The 19,792-nt window shown below is 33.2% G+C and overlaps 1 protein-coding gene across 2 annotated transcripts; it reads left to right on the top strand.

The window, feature by feature from the left end:
• Positions 1–6,983: 6,983 nt before the first annotated feature.
• DYNLT1_1 (Dynein light chain Tctex-type) lies at positions 6,984–19,573 on the top strand (the record flags this gene model as incomplete). Of its 2 annotated transcripts, XM_035732242.2 has the most annotated exons (5): positions 6,984–7,089; positions 17,007–17,048; positions 17,104–17,227; positions 17,297–17,374; positions 19,291–19,361. In XM_035732242.2, exons 1-5 carry the CDS (start codon positions 7,054–7,056, stop codon positions 19,359–19,361), a joined length of 351 nt encoding a protein of 116 aa, XP_035588161.2. In that variant the 5' UTR covers positions 6,984–7,053. The 2 variants fall into 2 exon arrangements, with proteins under 2 accessions (XP_035588161.2, XP_051072694.1); XM_051212509.1 differs by lacking the exon at positions 17,007–17,048 and having other exon boundaries at positions 19,291–19,573.
• Between the last annotated feature and the right edge of the window lie 219 nt (positions 19,574–19,792).

Below are 19,792 nucleotides of genomic sequence, written 5' to 3'. Positions count from 1 at the left end.
TGTTTTGAGTTTTATTGTTTTTCAATTGTAGGAATGCGACCCTTGCTTTGCAAATCCTCGTCTTTACATCTGCATCTGAACCTCCTTGTTCATCGATGATGCTTCACAGGTATGTGAAGGATTCTACATCTTCCAGAGTTTCGCCATCAAGGGTGATTGGATTGCTGTTCTCTGTGTTGAATTTGAGGACCTTGGTTTTCTACTTGTGTATGCTGAGGCCTACTGATGCAGAGACTGCTGCTACACTGGCTGTCTTTGTCTGCATCTGTTCGTGTGTATGCAATAGGAGGGCTAGGTCATCTGCGAAGTCCAAATCGTCTAATTGATTCTGAGCTGTCCATTGTATTCCGCATTTTCCTTCAGATGTCGAGGTCCTCATAATCCAGTCGACCACTAAAAGAAAGAGGAAGGGAGAGAGTAACCAGCCTTGTCTGACTCCGGCCCTTACTCGGAATGCATCCGTCAGCTATCCTCCATGAACGACTTTGCATTGTGGTCTGTCGTATGAGTTCCGGATAATATTGACAATCTTCTCAGGAACTCCGTAGTGTCGAAGAAGTTTCCATAACGTCCTTCTATCCACACTGTCAAATGCCTTTTCATAACCAATGAAGTTGATGTATAGTGACGAGTTCCACTCAACTGATTGTTCGACGATGATCCGTAGTGTCGCAATTTGGTCTGTGCAAGATCGATCCTTACGGAATCCAGCTTGTTGATCTCGAAGTTGGGCGTCTACTGCATCCTTCATCCGGTTCAGCAAAACTCTGTTAAAGACTTCTCCTGGTACTGACAGTAGTGTGATTCCTCTGTAGTTTGCACATTTGCTCAGGTCTCCTTTCTTTGGAATCTTGATGACGTGTCCTTCTTTCCAGTCCATCGGCACTTGTTCCTCCTCCCAAATCTTTTTGAATAGAAGGTGAAGCATGTTTGTAGCTACTTCGATGTCTGACTTCAGTGCTTCAGCTGGTATGTTGTCGGGTCCTGCTGCTTTCCCGTTCTTGATTTGTCTGATGGCCATTCTGATTTCTTCCTTCGTTGGTGGGTTGACATCTATAGGAAGATCTGTGTGTGCTGCCTCGATGTCCGGTGGATTCATTGAGGCCGGCCTATTCAAGAGTTCCTCGAAGTATTCTTCCCATCTGTTCCGCTGTTGTTGAATTTCAGAGATTGGCCTGCCTTCTTTGTTTTTGACCGGTCTCTCTGGTTTACTATATCTCCCCACTAGTTTCTTCGTTGCACCACATAGTTGTTTCATATTTCCTTCCCTTGCAGCTTCTTCCGCCGTCGTTGCTAGTTCTTCCACGTACTTCTTCTTGTCGGTTCTAATGCTCTTCTTCACTTGCTTGCTTGCTTCTATGTATTCAGCTTGTGCTTGGACTTTCTCTGCTCGTGTTTGGCTGTTGTTAATTGCTGTCTTCCTGTTCTTCCTTTCTTTGATCTTGTCCAATGTTTCTATAGAGATCCATCCCTTATGATGATGCTTCTTGAGGCCCAGAACCTCTTGACACGTTGAAGTTAATGCTTCTTCGATACCTTCTCAGTTGTCCTCCATAGTAGTTTCTTCTTCCTCCAGCAGATCCTGTAAGGCTTGAAACCTGTTGTTGAGAGCTATCTTGAATTCATTGAGTCTGTCAGTATCTCGAAGGAAGGCTGTATTGAACCTTTGTAGTGCTGTTTGTCCACTTGTCCAGTTCTTTTTTAGCTTCAGTTTTAAATTGGCTACAACTAGGTGGTGATCTGAAGCTACGTCAGCACCTCTCCTGGTTCTCACATCTTCCATTGTCCTTCGGAATTTTTTGTTGATGCAAATATGATCTATCTGGTTCTCTGTAGTGTGGTCCGGTGAGATCCATGTACCTTGTGTATACGTTTATGTAGAAATATTGTGCCGCCTATGAAAAATTCGTTGAATGCACACAGATTTGCGAATCTTTCCCCATTTTCGTTTCTCTCTCCCAGTCCATGTCGTCCCATGATATCTTCATATCCAGTGTCGTCTATTCCGACTTTGGCGTTTAGATCTTCCATAAGAATGGTGAGGTCCTTTCTTGGGCACTTCTCTATTATTGAATGCGGCCTCTCATATAATTGATCTTTAATGTCGTCTTTGATGATTGGAACATAAATAATAGGATTAGAGCACTGAAGATGCTTCGTATTGTTAATCATAACAGTAGTATTAGTATTATTATTCGTAGTAATGATAATAATAACAAACACTGATACTAGTTGGAATAATAATAAACACAATGAGCATAATAGATTTATCTCGAAAAATAAAAAGTAATTAAATCTCAGTGAATGATAGTCCTTGTATAGATGATTGAAAACGGTCGTATTTATCGAGATTATGAACAAAAACTGAAGTTGTTTGTCATTCGTCAGTCTTATTTATTAATAGTAGAATAAATTAAGATGTAATTCCACAAAAATGAAAGAATATTATCAATAGTCAGTCAATTCAATTGAATAAAAAGAAGATTTTTCTAATTAAATTAACCCACAATAGGACGAAACGGCCGCCCAGTGCTTCCAGGTTTCCAATGATGGTCTAACATCAATTGATTCATAATCTCAGTCACAAACCTAATTCGTGTCGGGTAGCGACAAGTATCTAACTCAGTACAATGGAAGATGGTCGGGCAATTTCATGGATTGTCTGGTGTTAGACAGCACCGTTGGATGCCGACCGGCTCAGTGGTCTAGAGGTTAAGTGCTCGCGCGCGAGACTGATAGGTCCTAGGTTCGAATACTGCGAGGTTGGGTTGTGAATGCGCACTACTGAGGAGTCTCACAATAAGACGAAACGGTCATTCATTGGTTCTGGGTTTTTCATGGTGATCTAGCTTCAACTGACCCATGATCTCAACTACTGAAATTACTACAATCTTCACAAAACGCCTTTTGATACTATTAGTAATAATTCATTCATGTTGTCTATGATAAATTATTTCATAATCTTTCATACTCAATTTACTTCTTATATAAATTGAATATGTAGCATAATGAAAATATGATTTTGTTACTAAATGGAATATATTTATCAATGTTGCACATAAAATTAACTTCAGTCAGTAACTTTCTTAAGAAAATGAATGAATATAGAAGAAGATTCAAAGCTTACAAAGAAAAAATCATTTCATTTTACATTGTTTGTTGTTAAAGGCTTATAAAACTTAGAAATGATCTATAAACGTATAAATTCTAGTAGTTATGAAACAGTAATAGACTTATAGCTAATCAATCATAATAATGTACTTGTTATTATTAATATGTTAAATTTGTTCCCTAAATTGTCTGGTGTTATTGTCAAAATAAATTATCAATTGGAGGTCTTGAATAAAAGAAAGATGATTACAATCAGTTGATCGATAATCGATACAAAATTGTTTTTATAATATTCAAAGGATAATATAATATAGAATTATTCAATATGTTTCATTAAACCAAAATTGTTAGCTTCTAATAACGTATGTTTATAATCAGAAAAACTGATTTTCAATCGTATTATTATCTAAATTATACGAGATAAGAAGGTTAAACTATTGTTGCTGAACATACATAATTTCATTTACATCATGATGGGAAAATTAATTGACGAATTAAAACTGTTATTATTCAATTAGTAACAATGATAGATAAGAATTTACTGGATCATATTATCGTGTTGCTAAAAAATGAGAATGAGATATTCAATTTAATCCATTCCGCATTTGTACAATCGTTAGGATGTTGATTACAAACATTTGCAAGTGTTATGTTGAAATTTTATTTTATTTATATATTTGAACACATAGATATTGGTACAAGTGAGCACCAGATACATATGCACCACACAAATCTTATTTAATTTGTTTAAGGGCTGTGATACTGTTCGGGTGCTCAAACCGTAGCATGTGGTTATCTTAAGGGCCTTCCTTTCCAGTTCTATTCAATTCTTGTTCACTTTTCTCATGTCTATTTCAATTTCTCAGCGTGATGTGTTCTTTGGTCTTCTTTTCCTCCTTTGACCTTGAGGATTCCACGTGAGGGCTTGTCTTGTGACGCAGTTGTGTGCATTCCTCAATGTGCGTCCTATCCACTTGCTGTGCTTGTAACGGCCGATTTGCCAGTATTCGGTTTGAATGCAGGAGTGACGAACCAAATGTATTCGAATAGGCCAGACTACGTTCTTCTGTATAGCTTACACAGCGTTTTTGAGACACTCGTACTGAATTATACCAAAACACAAACTTCGTGCTCAATTTAAACGGTTCTAATTTAGGAAATAAAACAAATTATATCAAAAATACGAAATACCTCGAACGGTACAGCCTGTGCTATACAGTCAGAAGTTCCTCTAACGCAAAGTAGCGCGCTAAACGATAAAAGAAACAGTTAATACCAAAGGGTTCGATACCTGAGAATCAATAAGATATTCCTAGCAAAATGGGATCAAATATCTATCTGCAAGGATTCCAGCAATCCTCCCAAGCAGACAGTCAAAAGGTTAGCAGTCACACACTGAACGACGCCGTGACCTTGGGCTTAGTCAAACACGACCTTGCTGTCAATAGTCCGGCAACATGCAATAGAAAATTAGGTAACAAAAGGTAAGTCTTTAATCAAAAGGCTCAGACTAGGAAGACTGAAGAACAAAGGGTGTGGTTAAAATACACGACATGGAGAAGAAACAAATAAATGACAGTACTGCCCAACAGAAAAAGCTTCGGAGGGATTTTCATCGTTCTCTTTCCGTTACAATGCTTCTCCCTGATTTCTACTTCTGCTGAAATCTGGTTTGTTCTCTCCTACAGTAGGTTGTTACTGATAGTGTCTGATCAACGGATCCGAAGTACTTTGAGCAAACAACAGTTAATAAACACTTGTATGTTTTGGATGATGAATTTCGCAGTCCTCCAAGTTTCCGCCCCAGTAGACAGTAGGACTGTCTTGACATTTGTATTGCAAATTCCGACCTTGCTGTTGGTTGACAGATATTTGTTTTGAGTTCCAGATGTTTTCAGTTATAGATATGCTGCTCTTGCTTTGCCAATCCGCGCCTTCACATCTGCACCAGATCCATCGTGTTCATTAATGATGTTGCCCAGATATGTGAAGGTTTTTTCATCTTCCATAGCATCTCCGTCAAGTGTGATTCGATTGGTGCATGATGTGTTGTATCGGAAAGAATATATATGAATATATCCCTAAATAAAGAAAAACTGAATTTTAAAATGTTATTTTCATCAAATGGAGACAAATGATTTGATTTATCGAAGAAATACGAAATTCAGAAATGTTACTACCGTAATACAATTTCCGGAAATGTTTTGGAAATATTAGTTTAGACTTTCTTGAGTCATTTTACCTCTACTTTGATAATTAGAGTAAAATTAAGTAATGCTCTTTATTCCTACAGTGACACTTCATATCAGCATCTAATTTTTCATATCTCGTCAAAGGCAAAATAGCTTTATTTTATTGAAATACCTCATGTGAGTTCTTTAAACAAGAAGTGATTGTTCTAAATACTTTCAACTATTAAGACAAACCATTTGATTAGTTATTGATTTTTTAAATATAGATTTTACTGGACAAAAAATAACAGATATAATATATAGAAGCCGAATTTGGATACGTTTAGTCATCTATGTAAAAACAATCTATAATCTAGAACAGATTATCATCGATTGAAAAAGTCACAGTTCATACCAGTATACAATCAGTATAGATTAATATGATGAAAAGGAAGAGTTAAAGATATCAATGATCATGAGTAAATAAACCTAATCAAAAACAAGATTGAAAATAAAAACAACTGAAATACCATACTGATGTGACAGGATATAAGGATGGTATTATTGTACTTAATATTTATTGTATCAATTGATTGGGAATCTTAGCTAGTCTAACAAGTGTGGACCTATGTTCAGTGTGGGAGTTATAGCCCCTGTATCAATTCACCTAAATTATATTCACAGTGTGTTTCTACAGTAATTCCATGTATTATCCTTTATATGTGATGTTATTGTGTAAAAATTAATACATAAATGATTATATTTTTGTCTAATAATGATATGATGTTAGGAGTTGATTGAAGACGTATTTTTGAAGAGTTAAAAAAATCTTCATTACAACAGTCTTTCTTGTTCCCATTTAGATATATGTGACCTACAATGGCTCTTGATTGTCACAGTAAGAGTCAGTACCAATATGACAGCGATAAAACATGGATAAATTAACAGAGTTGACAACCCCAGACATAATATTGTTGACACACAGATTAAATACACTCAAATTTACAAACTTACAAGAACATAACAATTGTAGACGATCGAATGATTAACATCGATTTCAATTCATAGAATCTAAAGTTAGAATTTTGTTTTACAATTAACTTATTCACTAATCTAGACTTATTGTATCAACTAATAGAAATAGATAACAAGTTTTAGTATACCATTCCCTGTTGCTGCTACCCCCCCCCATCATATTACTTGCTTACTTACTTACTTACGCCTGTTACTCCTCGTGAAGGAGCATAGGCTGCTCACCAGATTTTTTCTGGTTAGCGGTTTTTTTAGCGAGTTAATTTTCTACGGGATGGGGTCGCTAACCCCATGCTTCAACCCTCCTCCTTTACCTGGGTTTAGGACCGGTAGTAATTCCAGAAGAGCTAAAGGTGGAGTTTCCCCCATCATATACTTTATCATATTTTTAAAAACGTTTATCGTTAGAAAACTAATAGTACTTTATAATTACTGAGTACCATAATCTTCAACAAAGAAGTTTCTTCTTCATTATTCATTATCATTTATATTATTGGTTTTTTTGTAATACTATAAGCATGTGCGTTATTGTTATTATTATTTTTACTAATGTTATTATTATTATTAGAGTAAGTGGATCAATATTTCATTAACCAATCCAAATGATAGGTCAGTTAATCTGGTGCTACTTTAAGCGTGTGATTGGAAAGCAATAAGAAAATCTGAAACGTTTTTTTGTTTTTATTTTTATTAAAAAAACGTTTTTAATTGCTGTTGTTATACGTTTGATAAGTTTACTATGTCGGATTTAAACAATGTGACTGGATCAAATATTGTAAGTTGAGTTATTGGTAATTATTGTAAATGAATGAATGAATGAATAGTTTAATCATTTTAGGCTATGTTTATGAATTTAGAAATAATTTTTGATTGAACTCTCCTATTAAATTTATGGTGTAAGTGTAGGTTGGAAGAAAGTTAGGTGCGGCCAGACCAAAGACATGGTACAAATCCATGAATTCACTAACAATTGGACTGAGCCATGTTGGTAGGTATAGACTACTTGGTTGGGATCCGTGAGACGATAGCAACTGATAGTTAGAGACCTTGAATGACATGGCTCAAAATCATTTGCAATGGCTCAGGTGCATCTATTCTTTGTGTTCTCCCGAATTCTAATCTTTTGGATACTTCATGTAGCGTTTTTTTTCTTTCCAAATTTATTTCCCTGGATTATGTTTCATGAATAACATGTTCAAACCCTAATCTTTACAATTACTGCTTATACTTTTACTACCTCTAACACTATGGGACTTGGATCAATAATTGTATCTCTGTGCTAATGTGGTATGGCAACTCGAACTGATGTACCTACGTACGAAGTTCTTCAGATTGACTCTTATTAAATTCTTTATAATTGACTCAAAATACAATTCATGTTTCTTAAAGAATATTACCGTCACATGTTAAGCATTACATTTGGTGATAACTAATCATTGAATGTAAGATATGCATTTTATTCTTTAATTCGTTAATTAGATATACATCCACCCTACTTGCCTACTCCTAATACCCCTCGTGAAGGAACGTGATCTTCCTCCTTTCTTTGCTTTCCTTACCTTTAGGATAACAAGTTAGCGCTTGCCTCATGATGCACCCTGATGATTTTCTCAGTATATATCCTATCCAACTCCACCATCTTTTCCTAATTTTCTCTTCAATTGGAAGCAGGTTTGTTCTCTCCCACAGTAGGTTGTTGCAGATGGTATCCAACCAACGGACATTGAGCATCTTGCTTAGATAATTGTTTGTAGATACTTGCACGTCTTTGATTGTGGTTTTAGTAGTTCCTTAAGTTTGAGCTTCGTACAGTAGAACTGTCTCAACGTTCTTATTGAAGATTGTGACTCTTATGTTGGTTTACGGTTGTTTTAAGTCCCATATGTTCTTCAAATGTAGGAATGTTGCCTCTTAACAATCTTTACCTCCATATCTGATTCAGTCCACTTTGTTTATTAATGATGCTCTCCAGAAGTGTGAAAGTTTCCATGTCTTCCAGAGTTTCTTCATCAAGCGTGATTAGGTTGGTTTTTCCCGTGTTATATTTGAGGATGTTGATTTTTGCCTTGTATATGTTGAAGCCTACATCCAGCTTAGCAAGATACATATTCGGCAAATTAATGAGAATCTGAGTAATTACGAGCTTATTAACTCCCTTTAGTCGTATTGTATTCTTTGAGTTTGATAGTTTAATCAAAAATGTTTCATTGTTGATCTGGACAACATCATCAATCTTTATTTCACACAGAACACTTTATTAACATTTTACAACTATTAGTCTACAAGTATGCGATTACAAAATCAGTGTAATTTAAATGTACAAGCTTTTTTAATATGAAGCATAAAGAACATCATTAGTATCCATCTGATGAATATTGAATAACATAAGGATAACGTTAACTATTCAATCCATAAACATGTGAAAATAAGGAATTTTTAAAAAAAAATATGGTACAATTTTATTCGGTAAATTACATTTGTCATAGTTTAAACTATGTCTAATTCTCTATCATTAACATTCTTACAACAAAAGAAGAAAAAATAACCAGGGTGAAAAGTAAGTGGTAGAAAATAATAATGGTAATATTGTTTAAAAATAAAACTAAGAATAAACAAAAATTGATTCAATGGGAATGAATGAAATTGAAGAATCAAACATATGACAAGTCATTAATCACATGTCTTACAAACAAAAATAGTAAAGAGATTCAATATCACTGTTGATATACTTTATCTAAGGTTTTGAATAATAAACTACAATTATTTAACAACTTTTTAGTGGCATTTTATTTTGTTGTCATTTGGATTGGACGATGTTGTAGATGGGTTCACCATTTTAATAGCCCAAGATCTAATTTCAGTGAGATCGTTTCTGATTACTATTGAGATATACACATTGTCAATTCTCGCATATAATTATCGAATTAAATCGCGTTAGTGAACAACGGAATTAAATAGGTCAAATACGAGAATGGATTTTTGAATACATATATTTTGTACAATTGTTGGTTGGTACAGATAATCAGAGAGAGGTAGCGAAGAATCCAAAGAAGAGAGAGTGAAGTGAAACGAAAGAATGCTCTGTGGAGAAGGCATGTGAGCCAATTCCATTTAACCAAGCGTCATTTCGCTCTCTCTCGTCTTCGGCTCCTTCGCTACCTCTCTCTGATTATCTGTACCGACCAACAATTGTGCAAAATATATCTATTCAAAAATCCATTCTCGTATTTAACTTATTTAATTCCGTTGTTGACTAAGGCGATTCAACTCGATAATTATATGCGGAGATTGGCGATATGTATGTCTCAATAGTAATCAGAGACTATCTCAATGAAGTCAGATCTCGGGCCATTAAAGTGGTGAGTCCGTCGACAACATCGTGAGGTCTAATTGATGTCTAAATAAAGGACCTCACTAAATTATACATATTTTTATACCTTGTACATTGCCATTTATTTTTCAATACTAAATTGTTTCATATAAGCTCAATAACAGTTTAGAGAACTAAAGAGTTTTTTATTTCTCGTAAAACTGATTAAACTAATTTCAGTCAGATACATTTAAAAGGTTTACCATTTACTAAGTACATATTTACTCGTTTGATTGGTAGATTATCATTCTTTTAATAAACAAAAATTAAAGTATGCAATCAGGTGACATACAGAATTATTTTCTGTCTTCAAATTGAATAAGTCATTAAATTATATAGTTGCTAGGTTTTACCGGGGTTTTCTTTTAACGTATTAGTTTATATAGACATATAGGAATTGTTTACATTATTCTTAGAATTAATTCTGAGTCAATGTAGATTTCAAAAGGAAGTAATTTGTATTACTGTTTGAACTGGCTGACTATTGAAAATTATGAATCAGAGAATGATAATTTATTTCTGTTAGATTACATCCAATCAATTATCATCCATAAACCTAAGCTTTATGAAACTAAAAGATTTCAGTAATAGATATTAATACAATCCAATCCAACTAAGGAACCGAAAATCAATAATCAACACTTCATACTCCATACACAATACTATCAATGATTAACTGTTACACTACCGATCTATTTAACTTTACACTATATTGGCTTCCTACCAAAATTTGTGGAGGCTAATCACTTATCAAGATATAGTCATCATACACAGTGGATATTTATAGAGATTTAGTAATACTGTCAAGGTTGAGTTGTGTTAATGAAGTATAAATTAGAATGAAATTGCTGAGCACCTTTTCACAGTATTCACTGGCTGTCCAGATAATTGTAGTCTGCTAATAAAAATTAACAGAAATCACTTTGAAATCATCTTGGCAAACTAAGTAGTTCCATACTAGGATGAAACGGCTGTACAGTGCTTTAAGGTTTTTAATGGTTGTCTAACTTTGATTAGTTCATGATTTCAATGAGATTCTACAACATCTACAGCCCCACAATGAAAACTTATTTGCGGTGGTTACTTTTTACGATCGTATTCTTTGTTATGTATCTAACTTTGATTGCAACACAATCCTGAACACCTAAATTTAACTTGTAGATATATCGGCTAGATTGAAGTTATGATGATTTTATAGGTATCAGTGCCAAGGTTGAACTCGATAGTTTCAAATAAATCGAACATTGAATACTAAATATGTTTTGTTTTATTCCACTGAGTAGAAAATTTGTATATCTGACGTTTCGTGATTTAATGTAAGCCACTTCTTCAGAATAAATAAGTAACAGAATTAAACCAATATAAGTATGAATAATACATAAGAAACAATGCGGAATATTTTTAGACCTTTGTATTATTTAAACATGTGTAATTTAATTCGGTTATTTAGTTACTCTGAAGAAGTGGCTTACATTAAGTCATGAAGCATCAAAAATATCATTTCCCTTTTCATTATGATACAACAACAAAATATATCAACAGTTGAGATCATGAGTCAATTGATGCTAGACCCCGCCTTGCGGGATTCGAACTCAGGACATATCAGTCTCGCGCCAGGAGCTTAACCACAATAGGACGTCCAGTGCTTCCAGGTTTTCCATGGTGGTCTAGCTTCAATTGAATCATGATTTCAACTGTTGAAATTACTACAATCTCCACAAAACCCCTTCTGATACTAAAAAATTATATTTATTATGATGATTTTGTGCCACTTATATTCACACTGTTTAAGAGTTTTAAACTAGTGAAAATGACTAAACAATGATTGTTTGTTTGTTCGCCTTAGATTATTTACTGAGAAAAGAAACTACTCTCATTGTTTATTGTTTATGTAAAGATTATCTCAAAAGAAAAGAGATTAATTGATTACAAGTGAATTTAGTAGAAAATAACTGATAAGGTTAGAGTTATTAAAGTTTCAGATTGTATCTTGTTATGTGCCTAGACTATTTAATAAAGATTGATTTATACACAAAAGAAATAACAGTATTATTTGTCTTTATCACAATCCATAGCATTTATTTTTGTACTTGCAAGGATCAGATGTTACGGCCTGTTTTATATTAAGTACAATGTTCAGATTTCATTAGGTTTATATCTAGCCTAAAGTTAACTTATTCTCTGGATATGTCAGCATGAAGGTCAGCACGTATGAGAAAATCTGAAGAAGAGATGAATAAGAGACAAAGCGAACAGACCACTCATTAAGTAAACAAGATATGTTTGCATTCAGTTATGAAAGTAACTTACTAAGAAGTTAATAAAGCAAGATATGGAATGTATTACAAAGAGTGCCATTGTAGTAATAAGTTCACTTTATCTTACGTCTTATTTCTTTTACTAAATTAGATTTTCTTCCACCATTGTTATCATTGTGTAAAAATATTTCAGAACCTACATTGTGTAAAACAATTGATATTTCTTCTAAGGAGATATTGAGGCTCATTATTACAAGTCGTATTTGATAAGTAATCACTGATTTAGACATGACTGAAATGAAGATCGTGATAAAAGTTCATAGCCCTAGAGATTAACTCTTGAAAAAGTACATTTCAATATAGATTACTAAACTATTATATGTAAATGCGGTCAATGCTACATACAGGAAGTGATCGAATAATTCTGATCACATGCTTTAAAAAAAAATATTGAAGTGCCACATGATTAAAATGACCAAAAAATGTTCTTGTATACACAGTAGCTATAACAAACATTTCATAAATCATTAGAGTAAATGCCATTTGTTTTATATTTAGTACACTTTTAAGATTTTCATAATTCCAGTTAAAAATAGTAAATTTGCGAACTTATCCTAAAAGCGATCGTACTGAAATAAATTCACCTTTAAATCAAATATTTCTGTCTAAATGAAAAGGATCAAAGTTTAAGATCTTTCAGAAAATGTAAATAGTTATTAATCGTAATCACAGGAATTATAGTAGTTATAATAAATAGTTGTAAAATCTGGGTTTGCCTAAATTAATAACTACACTTGCTTGATATTTGTAACACAGGAATGAATAAAAAAACTGGCATGTGTTTATGAGAATTTAATTGAATGGTTATACTTTTTATTGTTACTGAAAATTGTAGGTATTATGATTATTCAAAGGTAATAAATCCCAATTGAGAAAGGAAAGCATGTTATACACAATCGCTAGTTAAGACCAATAGTCCCCCTAAGAGGGTCCAAAGCTTTAACCTGATCGCATTCAATCACTTACTATTGAAGTTCAGTGTGTTACTGAGAAACTTTGAGAAGTGATCATATTTCAACGATACCGATATATAGTGCAAAGATATCGGTTTTATATTAGGCAAAACTCATCAGAAAGGCATAGGATTAAGAATTATAACAATAACGTTAAGTAATGACGATTTGAATTTTATAGTAGCAGCGCTTATTGAGGAATGTAGAACAGCTCGCCGATGAGTGCCCAACCACACAATTCTTAGGTCAAGGAATTCTTATCAATTACCTATAACTTCCCAATATTTAAGATATAATTATTTTCACAGATTGAAATCATGAGTCAATTGAAGCTAGACCAACATGGAAAACCTGCAAGCACTGGACGGCCGTTTCGCTCTAGTGTGGGACTCCTCAGCAGTGCGCATCCACGATCCCACACCCCGCTAGATCCGAACCCAGGACCTACCAGTATCTCGCTAAGCGCTCAACCATCTAGACCACTGAGCCGGCATCCGATGGTGTTAATGTCTCACTTTAACCAATCCACGAAGTTGCGCCACCGTATACTATTGTCTTCAGTGAGCTGATATTTCACAACAGACCTGGTTGAACTCCACTGGAAACGGCTTCCCACTAGAACTCCAGGAGTATCTCCTGCAGTCAGTAGTGAGCAGATGATTATTATCAGATGGGAACAGTGGGTCGTGGGTTCGAATCCCGCGGGGTGCAGGATCATGAATGCGCACTGCTGAGAAGTCCCACAGTAGGACGAAACGGCCGTCCAGTGCTTCCAGGTTTTCCATGGTTGTCTAGCTTCAACTGACTCATGATTTCAACCTGTAAAAATTTCTAAAATTTCCACAAACTTCATCTGATATAATTATTTGTCAATAAGTAAATATAATCAGTGGCTTAATATTTTTAGAGCAAACGGCAATATAGCATTATACCAATCTGATAATGGGGTACGTTGATTTGAAGTATCCTCCAAACATTAACGAAGAAACTAGTTGTTTTTATCAATTAGAATTAGTTTGTCAATCACTAAAAACAATCGAACAAAATATAATCGAATCGAAATATAAATCACATTTCTATTAAAAAAAACATTTTATATGGATAATTAGTTGGAAAAGTTTAATTTATATAAAACTTATACAATCCATATGGTTGATAATATCACGTTGATATGAATCACTAAAATTGGATCAAATTAAAATGAATTATTGATTTGATCCTTCACATAGTTGTCTCCCTCTACTGATGAATTTATGTTTACAAAATCTTAATATTTCTGTATACGTCTTTAAATCACGTTTATCGGTCTTATGCTAATCTCACGGTGATTTTACAATACAACATCTGATGTACTACAAAAAAAAGGTAGTTAAATTTTCTGTTTGTCACATGAATAAGGATAAAATGAGTTATTTGAATTACAGATAGATGATTTATCATTTAGTTGTATAAGTGTAGTACAACTAGTTGTTAAGGGTAAAAATGTATTTCTTTATGTTTTATTTGTTTCGATTATAAAGGATAAAATTAATGTTTTGTTTTGTGAATGGTTGTTTATAAAAAAAGCAAGGACTGAAAACAAAGTTCAATTATAAATAAATAAATATATTTATAATATCCCAAATGAGTCGAAAAATTGGGTTTTCTGGCGTTTCGTGACTACACATAAGCCACTTCTTCAAAGGATAAATAACCATATCAAAATAAGTCCAAGTTTAATTAATTTTGATTTGGCTGTTTGTTCTCTGAAGAAGTGGCTTACATGGAGTCACGAAACGTCAGAAAACCCAATTGTTTTACTGATTGGGATATTACAAATTGTTAGGTCTATCGAAGCATTCAAGTTACTCAATTGAGATATGCGCAAAACCAAAGTTCGCAAAACAACGAATTGTCGTAAAAAGCGGATCTTTATTGAATAACACACAGAGATTGGTTACAAACTTCAACTTGCAAGGTGTCTGAGGCTTTTACCGCCTTCTTTTGTATGAAATGAAAACGGCTTCTTGTAACAGTAACATAAATAATAATTGCAGTATATGATAGAGCAAAAGACAGCTGATAGCTATCTAAACTTGGTAACAGTTTATCAACAAACAATACCCGAACCAAGAGCAAACAATATACAAACCTTCGAGGTTTAAACAAACACACGAAATTATGGATAACTGACACAGTAATTTAGATAAAACGATTACAATGGTAAATACAATAAATGTTATAAGTATATGTAAATATGTCAGAATATTACATGACAAACTTGCGTCACAACAGAAGTTTAAAAATTTCTGGGAATACAACTACTTACTGAATATAAATAGGTAGTATAAAACAATACGAAAAAGAGTGGAAGAGAAGAATGTAAAACAGATTTAACACAAATATATTAATTTATATATGACAATTTACCCAATACTCAATTTATTCGAAATTATCAAGTCAACACTTGGTAATGATACCTACAAAGTTTGATTATACTATGCTGCATATGAAAGTGATTTATTAAGCTCGGAATCTGATACCAAACATTCATAACATAGATGTAAAAAACATTTTAAAATAATAATTAGCTGCTAGTTATATTTACGAATGTTAACGATCAGTTCTTCTCATATGTTACACAATATATTTGATGTAAGAATTCTTTAGAAGTCAACTGTCCTTCTTCAGAGAAGAGATAAATATCGAGATATACCGAAAAGTTGTAACGATTTTTTAAAAGTATCTTAGTGATTAAATTCAGAATGATAGAAATATTTTTCGAAGGTGAATAGATACATTCAATCATCTAATTTTGTAAATTAAAAGGAAAACAATTATAAAGAAAAAAGAAACAAACAAACAATTTGGGCAATAAATAAAACCTTTCAAAAGATATCTGGTTCAAAATTTAGTTAAAATAACAAACTCAATACATTTTGATGGAGTTGTGTTCTCTGAGTTGGATGGTTTGGTCGTGGAGCTTTCATCGTTCTTCTGAACGAAATCATCAGCACAAACTTCAGATAGAAGTGAAGTGTTCGAATTTCTTCATATGCGTTTCACAGCTTGTTCTGTACAACTTGACGTTGATTGATTCTTACTGACCTTAAATTTGTCATTGTTTACTTCTTTGTTTTGGTTGTGTCCCCCCCCAAACATAGAAATCATCTTAGAAACATTTATCTTCTAATGATTTCTACTGTATCTATTCAGTGGAAAATTGTTAGAGTAAAAAGATAACTATGTATTGAAACAATATATTTATTATTACAGATAAAAGATACCAAGTTTATGCTATTTGCCAATATTCAACATCAAACGTAAATATTAACTTTAAATTCACTTGGTATTGCTTGCTTGAATCTTCCTATTGATATCTGGGACTGCAAATGATCAGTCTGTTGTTGGCATATGTGCATACTGTGTGGATTGCCTCGATATAACTTTACCTCACAAGCATTATAAGTAAAGATGGTTTGTGACTGGCTGTGGAATCCAGGATGCACGTTTCATCAATATTTGGGACCCATCATCTGGATGTACCTGTATCTCAGGGTTGGTGTTCACTCTGGGACTGGAACCCAGTGCCGTTCGTTTCAAACACCATCACGTCATCCACTCAGCTATTGAGTACTGATAGCCACCTGTTTGTTCAATCGGGTGAAGTTTTAGATTCACTTGATGTTGTTTACTTGTATCTTCCCATTGTTATTAAGGACTGCAATTGATTAGTCTCTTATTGATATATGTGCATACTGTGCGTATTGCCTAGATATTGCCTTAAGTGACAAGCATTATAAGTAAAGGTGGATGATGGCTAGCAGTGGAATTCAGGATACACGTTTCGTCCGATTTGGGACTCATCAGCTGAATGTACCTGCATCCCAGTGTTGTTGTTCACTTCGTGACTCGAACCTAGTACCGTTCGCTTCAAAGACCATCACATTATCCACTTAGCTACTAAGTCCTAAATAGAACAGAACGTGCATTCTGGATTCCACTTCTAACCATTATCCATTTTTGATTATAAACATTAATTTTGTTTGATATTTTCCATATATTGTTTCAGCTGAAATTTTCGCAAGAGGAAGCGGAAAATATAATTAAAAAGGTAATATTGAATAAAGTTGATTTATATAAATAAATAATCGTTTTTTTATTTCTAGTGTATACAAAATATCATTGGAACTAATTCATATACAAATGAATCAGCTAAAGAATGGGCTAGAACTATTGTAGATAATTGTAGAAGTGATTTAGTGAAATTGGGCAAGCCATTTAAATATATTGGTAATTATATTTTATAAATCAAAAATGTAATTGATTTCAAATAATTTTGTTTATTTTTAAAAAAAAAAGTCAATTGTACTATAACTCAAAAACCAGGATCAGGAGTTTACAGTGCTTCGTCATGTTATTGGGATACAGGAAAAGATGGTAAGTTCATTATCAACTCTTGAAAAAAAAAGATGTTTTTTTATTATTATTTCGTTGAGTATAATATTCAGTGATATAGTGTCGGTTATTATGTTAAGCCCATATTACCTTATTCTAGCTTTTGGATAGGTCAATCTGTTAATTGAGTCATATTTTCACCTTGATAATTATTCGCTTATAAATCTTATCTGTTTTTATGTAAGCATTTATGTGTGACCTTCTTATCCCATTACTCATCACATGTCTTTAACCTACTTTTGTGTAACTATTAATATTGATTAACGCTCGGTTAAATGGAAGTTGGCTTACCCGCCATCTCCACTCTGCGTTGTTTCTCTTCTCTCTATTCCATTCGCTTTATATACAAAATATATGTATTCAAAAGTTCATTCTCGTTATTTGACTTATTTAATTCCGTTATTGACTTAGGCGATTTGAGTCGATGATTATATACGAGTATAGGCGACATATATATTTCAATAACAATCATTCATACGATCTACTTGGAGTCAGATCCCAGGCCACCAAAATGGTGAACCTGTAGACAACATCGTCCGATCTAATCGAAAACAAAATAAAAGGCCACTAAAGTGGGAACTATTTCATCAAATGCAGTAATCATGACAATTTACTGAAGTCAGATTACAGTAAAGGGAACAATGAATGTACAAATTAAATTACTGAAAATAATACAACTATATGGTATTCAAAATTTAGATTAATATAACAATGAATACATTTAATTTATTGAAATCATTTATTTATGTTGTATTCCATATAGTCTCTAATTATAATTTAGGTTTGTCATACAATCTTTAACCAAGTGTTATATATTTTGTTATATCTTAATGAAGATTAAATTTCGAGTAACGTCTGAGACTTAATAATGAACTAAGATTATCTATATATTCTTATGGTATAACTATTCAGTAACTAGATTGTATATATATATCTATATTCCCCTTATTATCAACTTTATTTTGAACTATAGATTATTCTTGTACGATTTACTGCTCCCAAGTTATAGTCAGTTTATTAATTACTGTCTCCCAGCCACCATTGGCTATATTTTGTACGTGTTATTTCCTATTTTATGATGCGTTTCGGTCCGTTTGGTTGGTATGTTAACTCAGTATGTCTGAAATAAATGGTTCGCATAGTAGAGGCTGTTATTAGCATTCTGGACTCAGATGGATGGGCTAGGCGAGCAAGAGAAAAATAGGACTAAATGTAAATGATTTACTGACGTTAGTGTAGGTCTTCAAAAAACATGAAACTGAAGACAATAGGGTGTTTCTGAACTTTCGTGATCATTTTTGCTTAATGTGTAATATAGATAAACATATCTCACACCCACTAACATTGATGTACAAAGTTGACTTAATAAAAAGTAGATGCGGTATAACACTAATAACCGTCATACGATGAGATTATATGAAATGATCTAGAAAGGTATGAACATCCAATCCGAGATCTACGAGATGGCCATGATTAGACAATAAGTTAATCTTTGTCTAGCTGTTTCGTCCCAGTGTGGGACTTCAAGACAGTATATATATATACAAAGAGAGAAAGGGTTATACTGTGTACTAGACAATAATGCAAACAATATCGCTAGGCGGAGTCGTGGTTGCTCACTGCTGAAGAGTCCGATACCAGGACGAAACGACCATCCAGTGCTTCCAGGTTTTCCATGGTGGTCTAGCTCCAATTGACTCATAAATTCAACTATTAACTTACTATAATATCCACAGAACTCCTCTCTGACTAATATTATTTACTGAAACTTTAGAGAACTGTGTATTGTTTTTTTAATCTAATCATTCAATTATTAAAGATTTTTTATCCCTATATAAATAAATTATTATTCTTAAAACAACAATTAACTTCTCATTTTACTGATTTTTCTATTCTAGGCAATTGTAAGGTGAAATGGGAAAACAATCACGTTTATTGTATTGTCGTAGCGTTTGCAATTTCTCTGTAATCAGGTATAATAAACAAGATGATACAACCAATATAGTAATATCAAATGTTTGAATTTACAGATGAGAACATTTTAATTATTTTAAGTTATACATCTGCATATGTATATGCATGACATATAAAGTGATTCTATTAATTGAACCTTATTTTTTCACTGTCTTCAGAACTTCTTGTTATAGATGGCAACGATTTTAATAAAATTATTTTTTACTACTTAATGTTTTTTAAGTAACAACGAAGTGGTCTTTAAAATATATTGACCATAGTGAAGGATAACCACTCATAATTCATGAATCGTACAATGAAGAATCTACTTATCACATTGTTGAATAACACCTAAACATAGCTACAATATGTGTTAATTTAATGATCATGTGAATGGAATTCTGATAACTTACTTTACACTCTTTGGTTTGGTTGAATATTTGGCGA

Source organism: Schistosoma haematobium, chromosome ZW, assembly GCF_000699445.3.
Source record: "Schistosoma haematobium chromosome ZW, whole genome shotgun sequence".
In the NCBI taxonomy this organism is placed as follows: Eukaryota; Metazoa; Platyhelminthes; class Trematoda; order Strigeidida; family Schistosomatidae; genus Schistosoma; species Schistosoma haematobium.
This window is presented reverse-complemented; position numbering and strand designations above follow the sequence as displayed.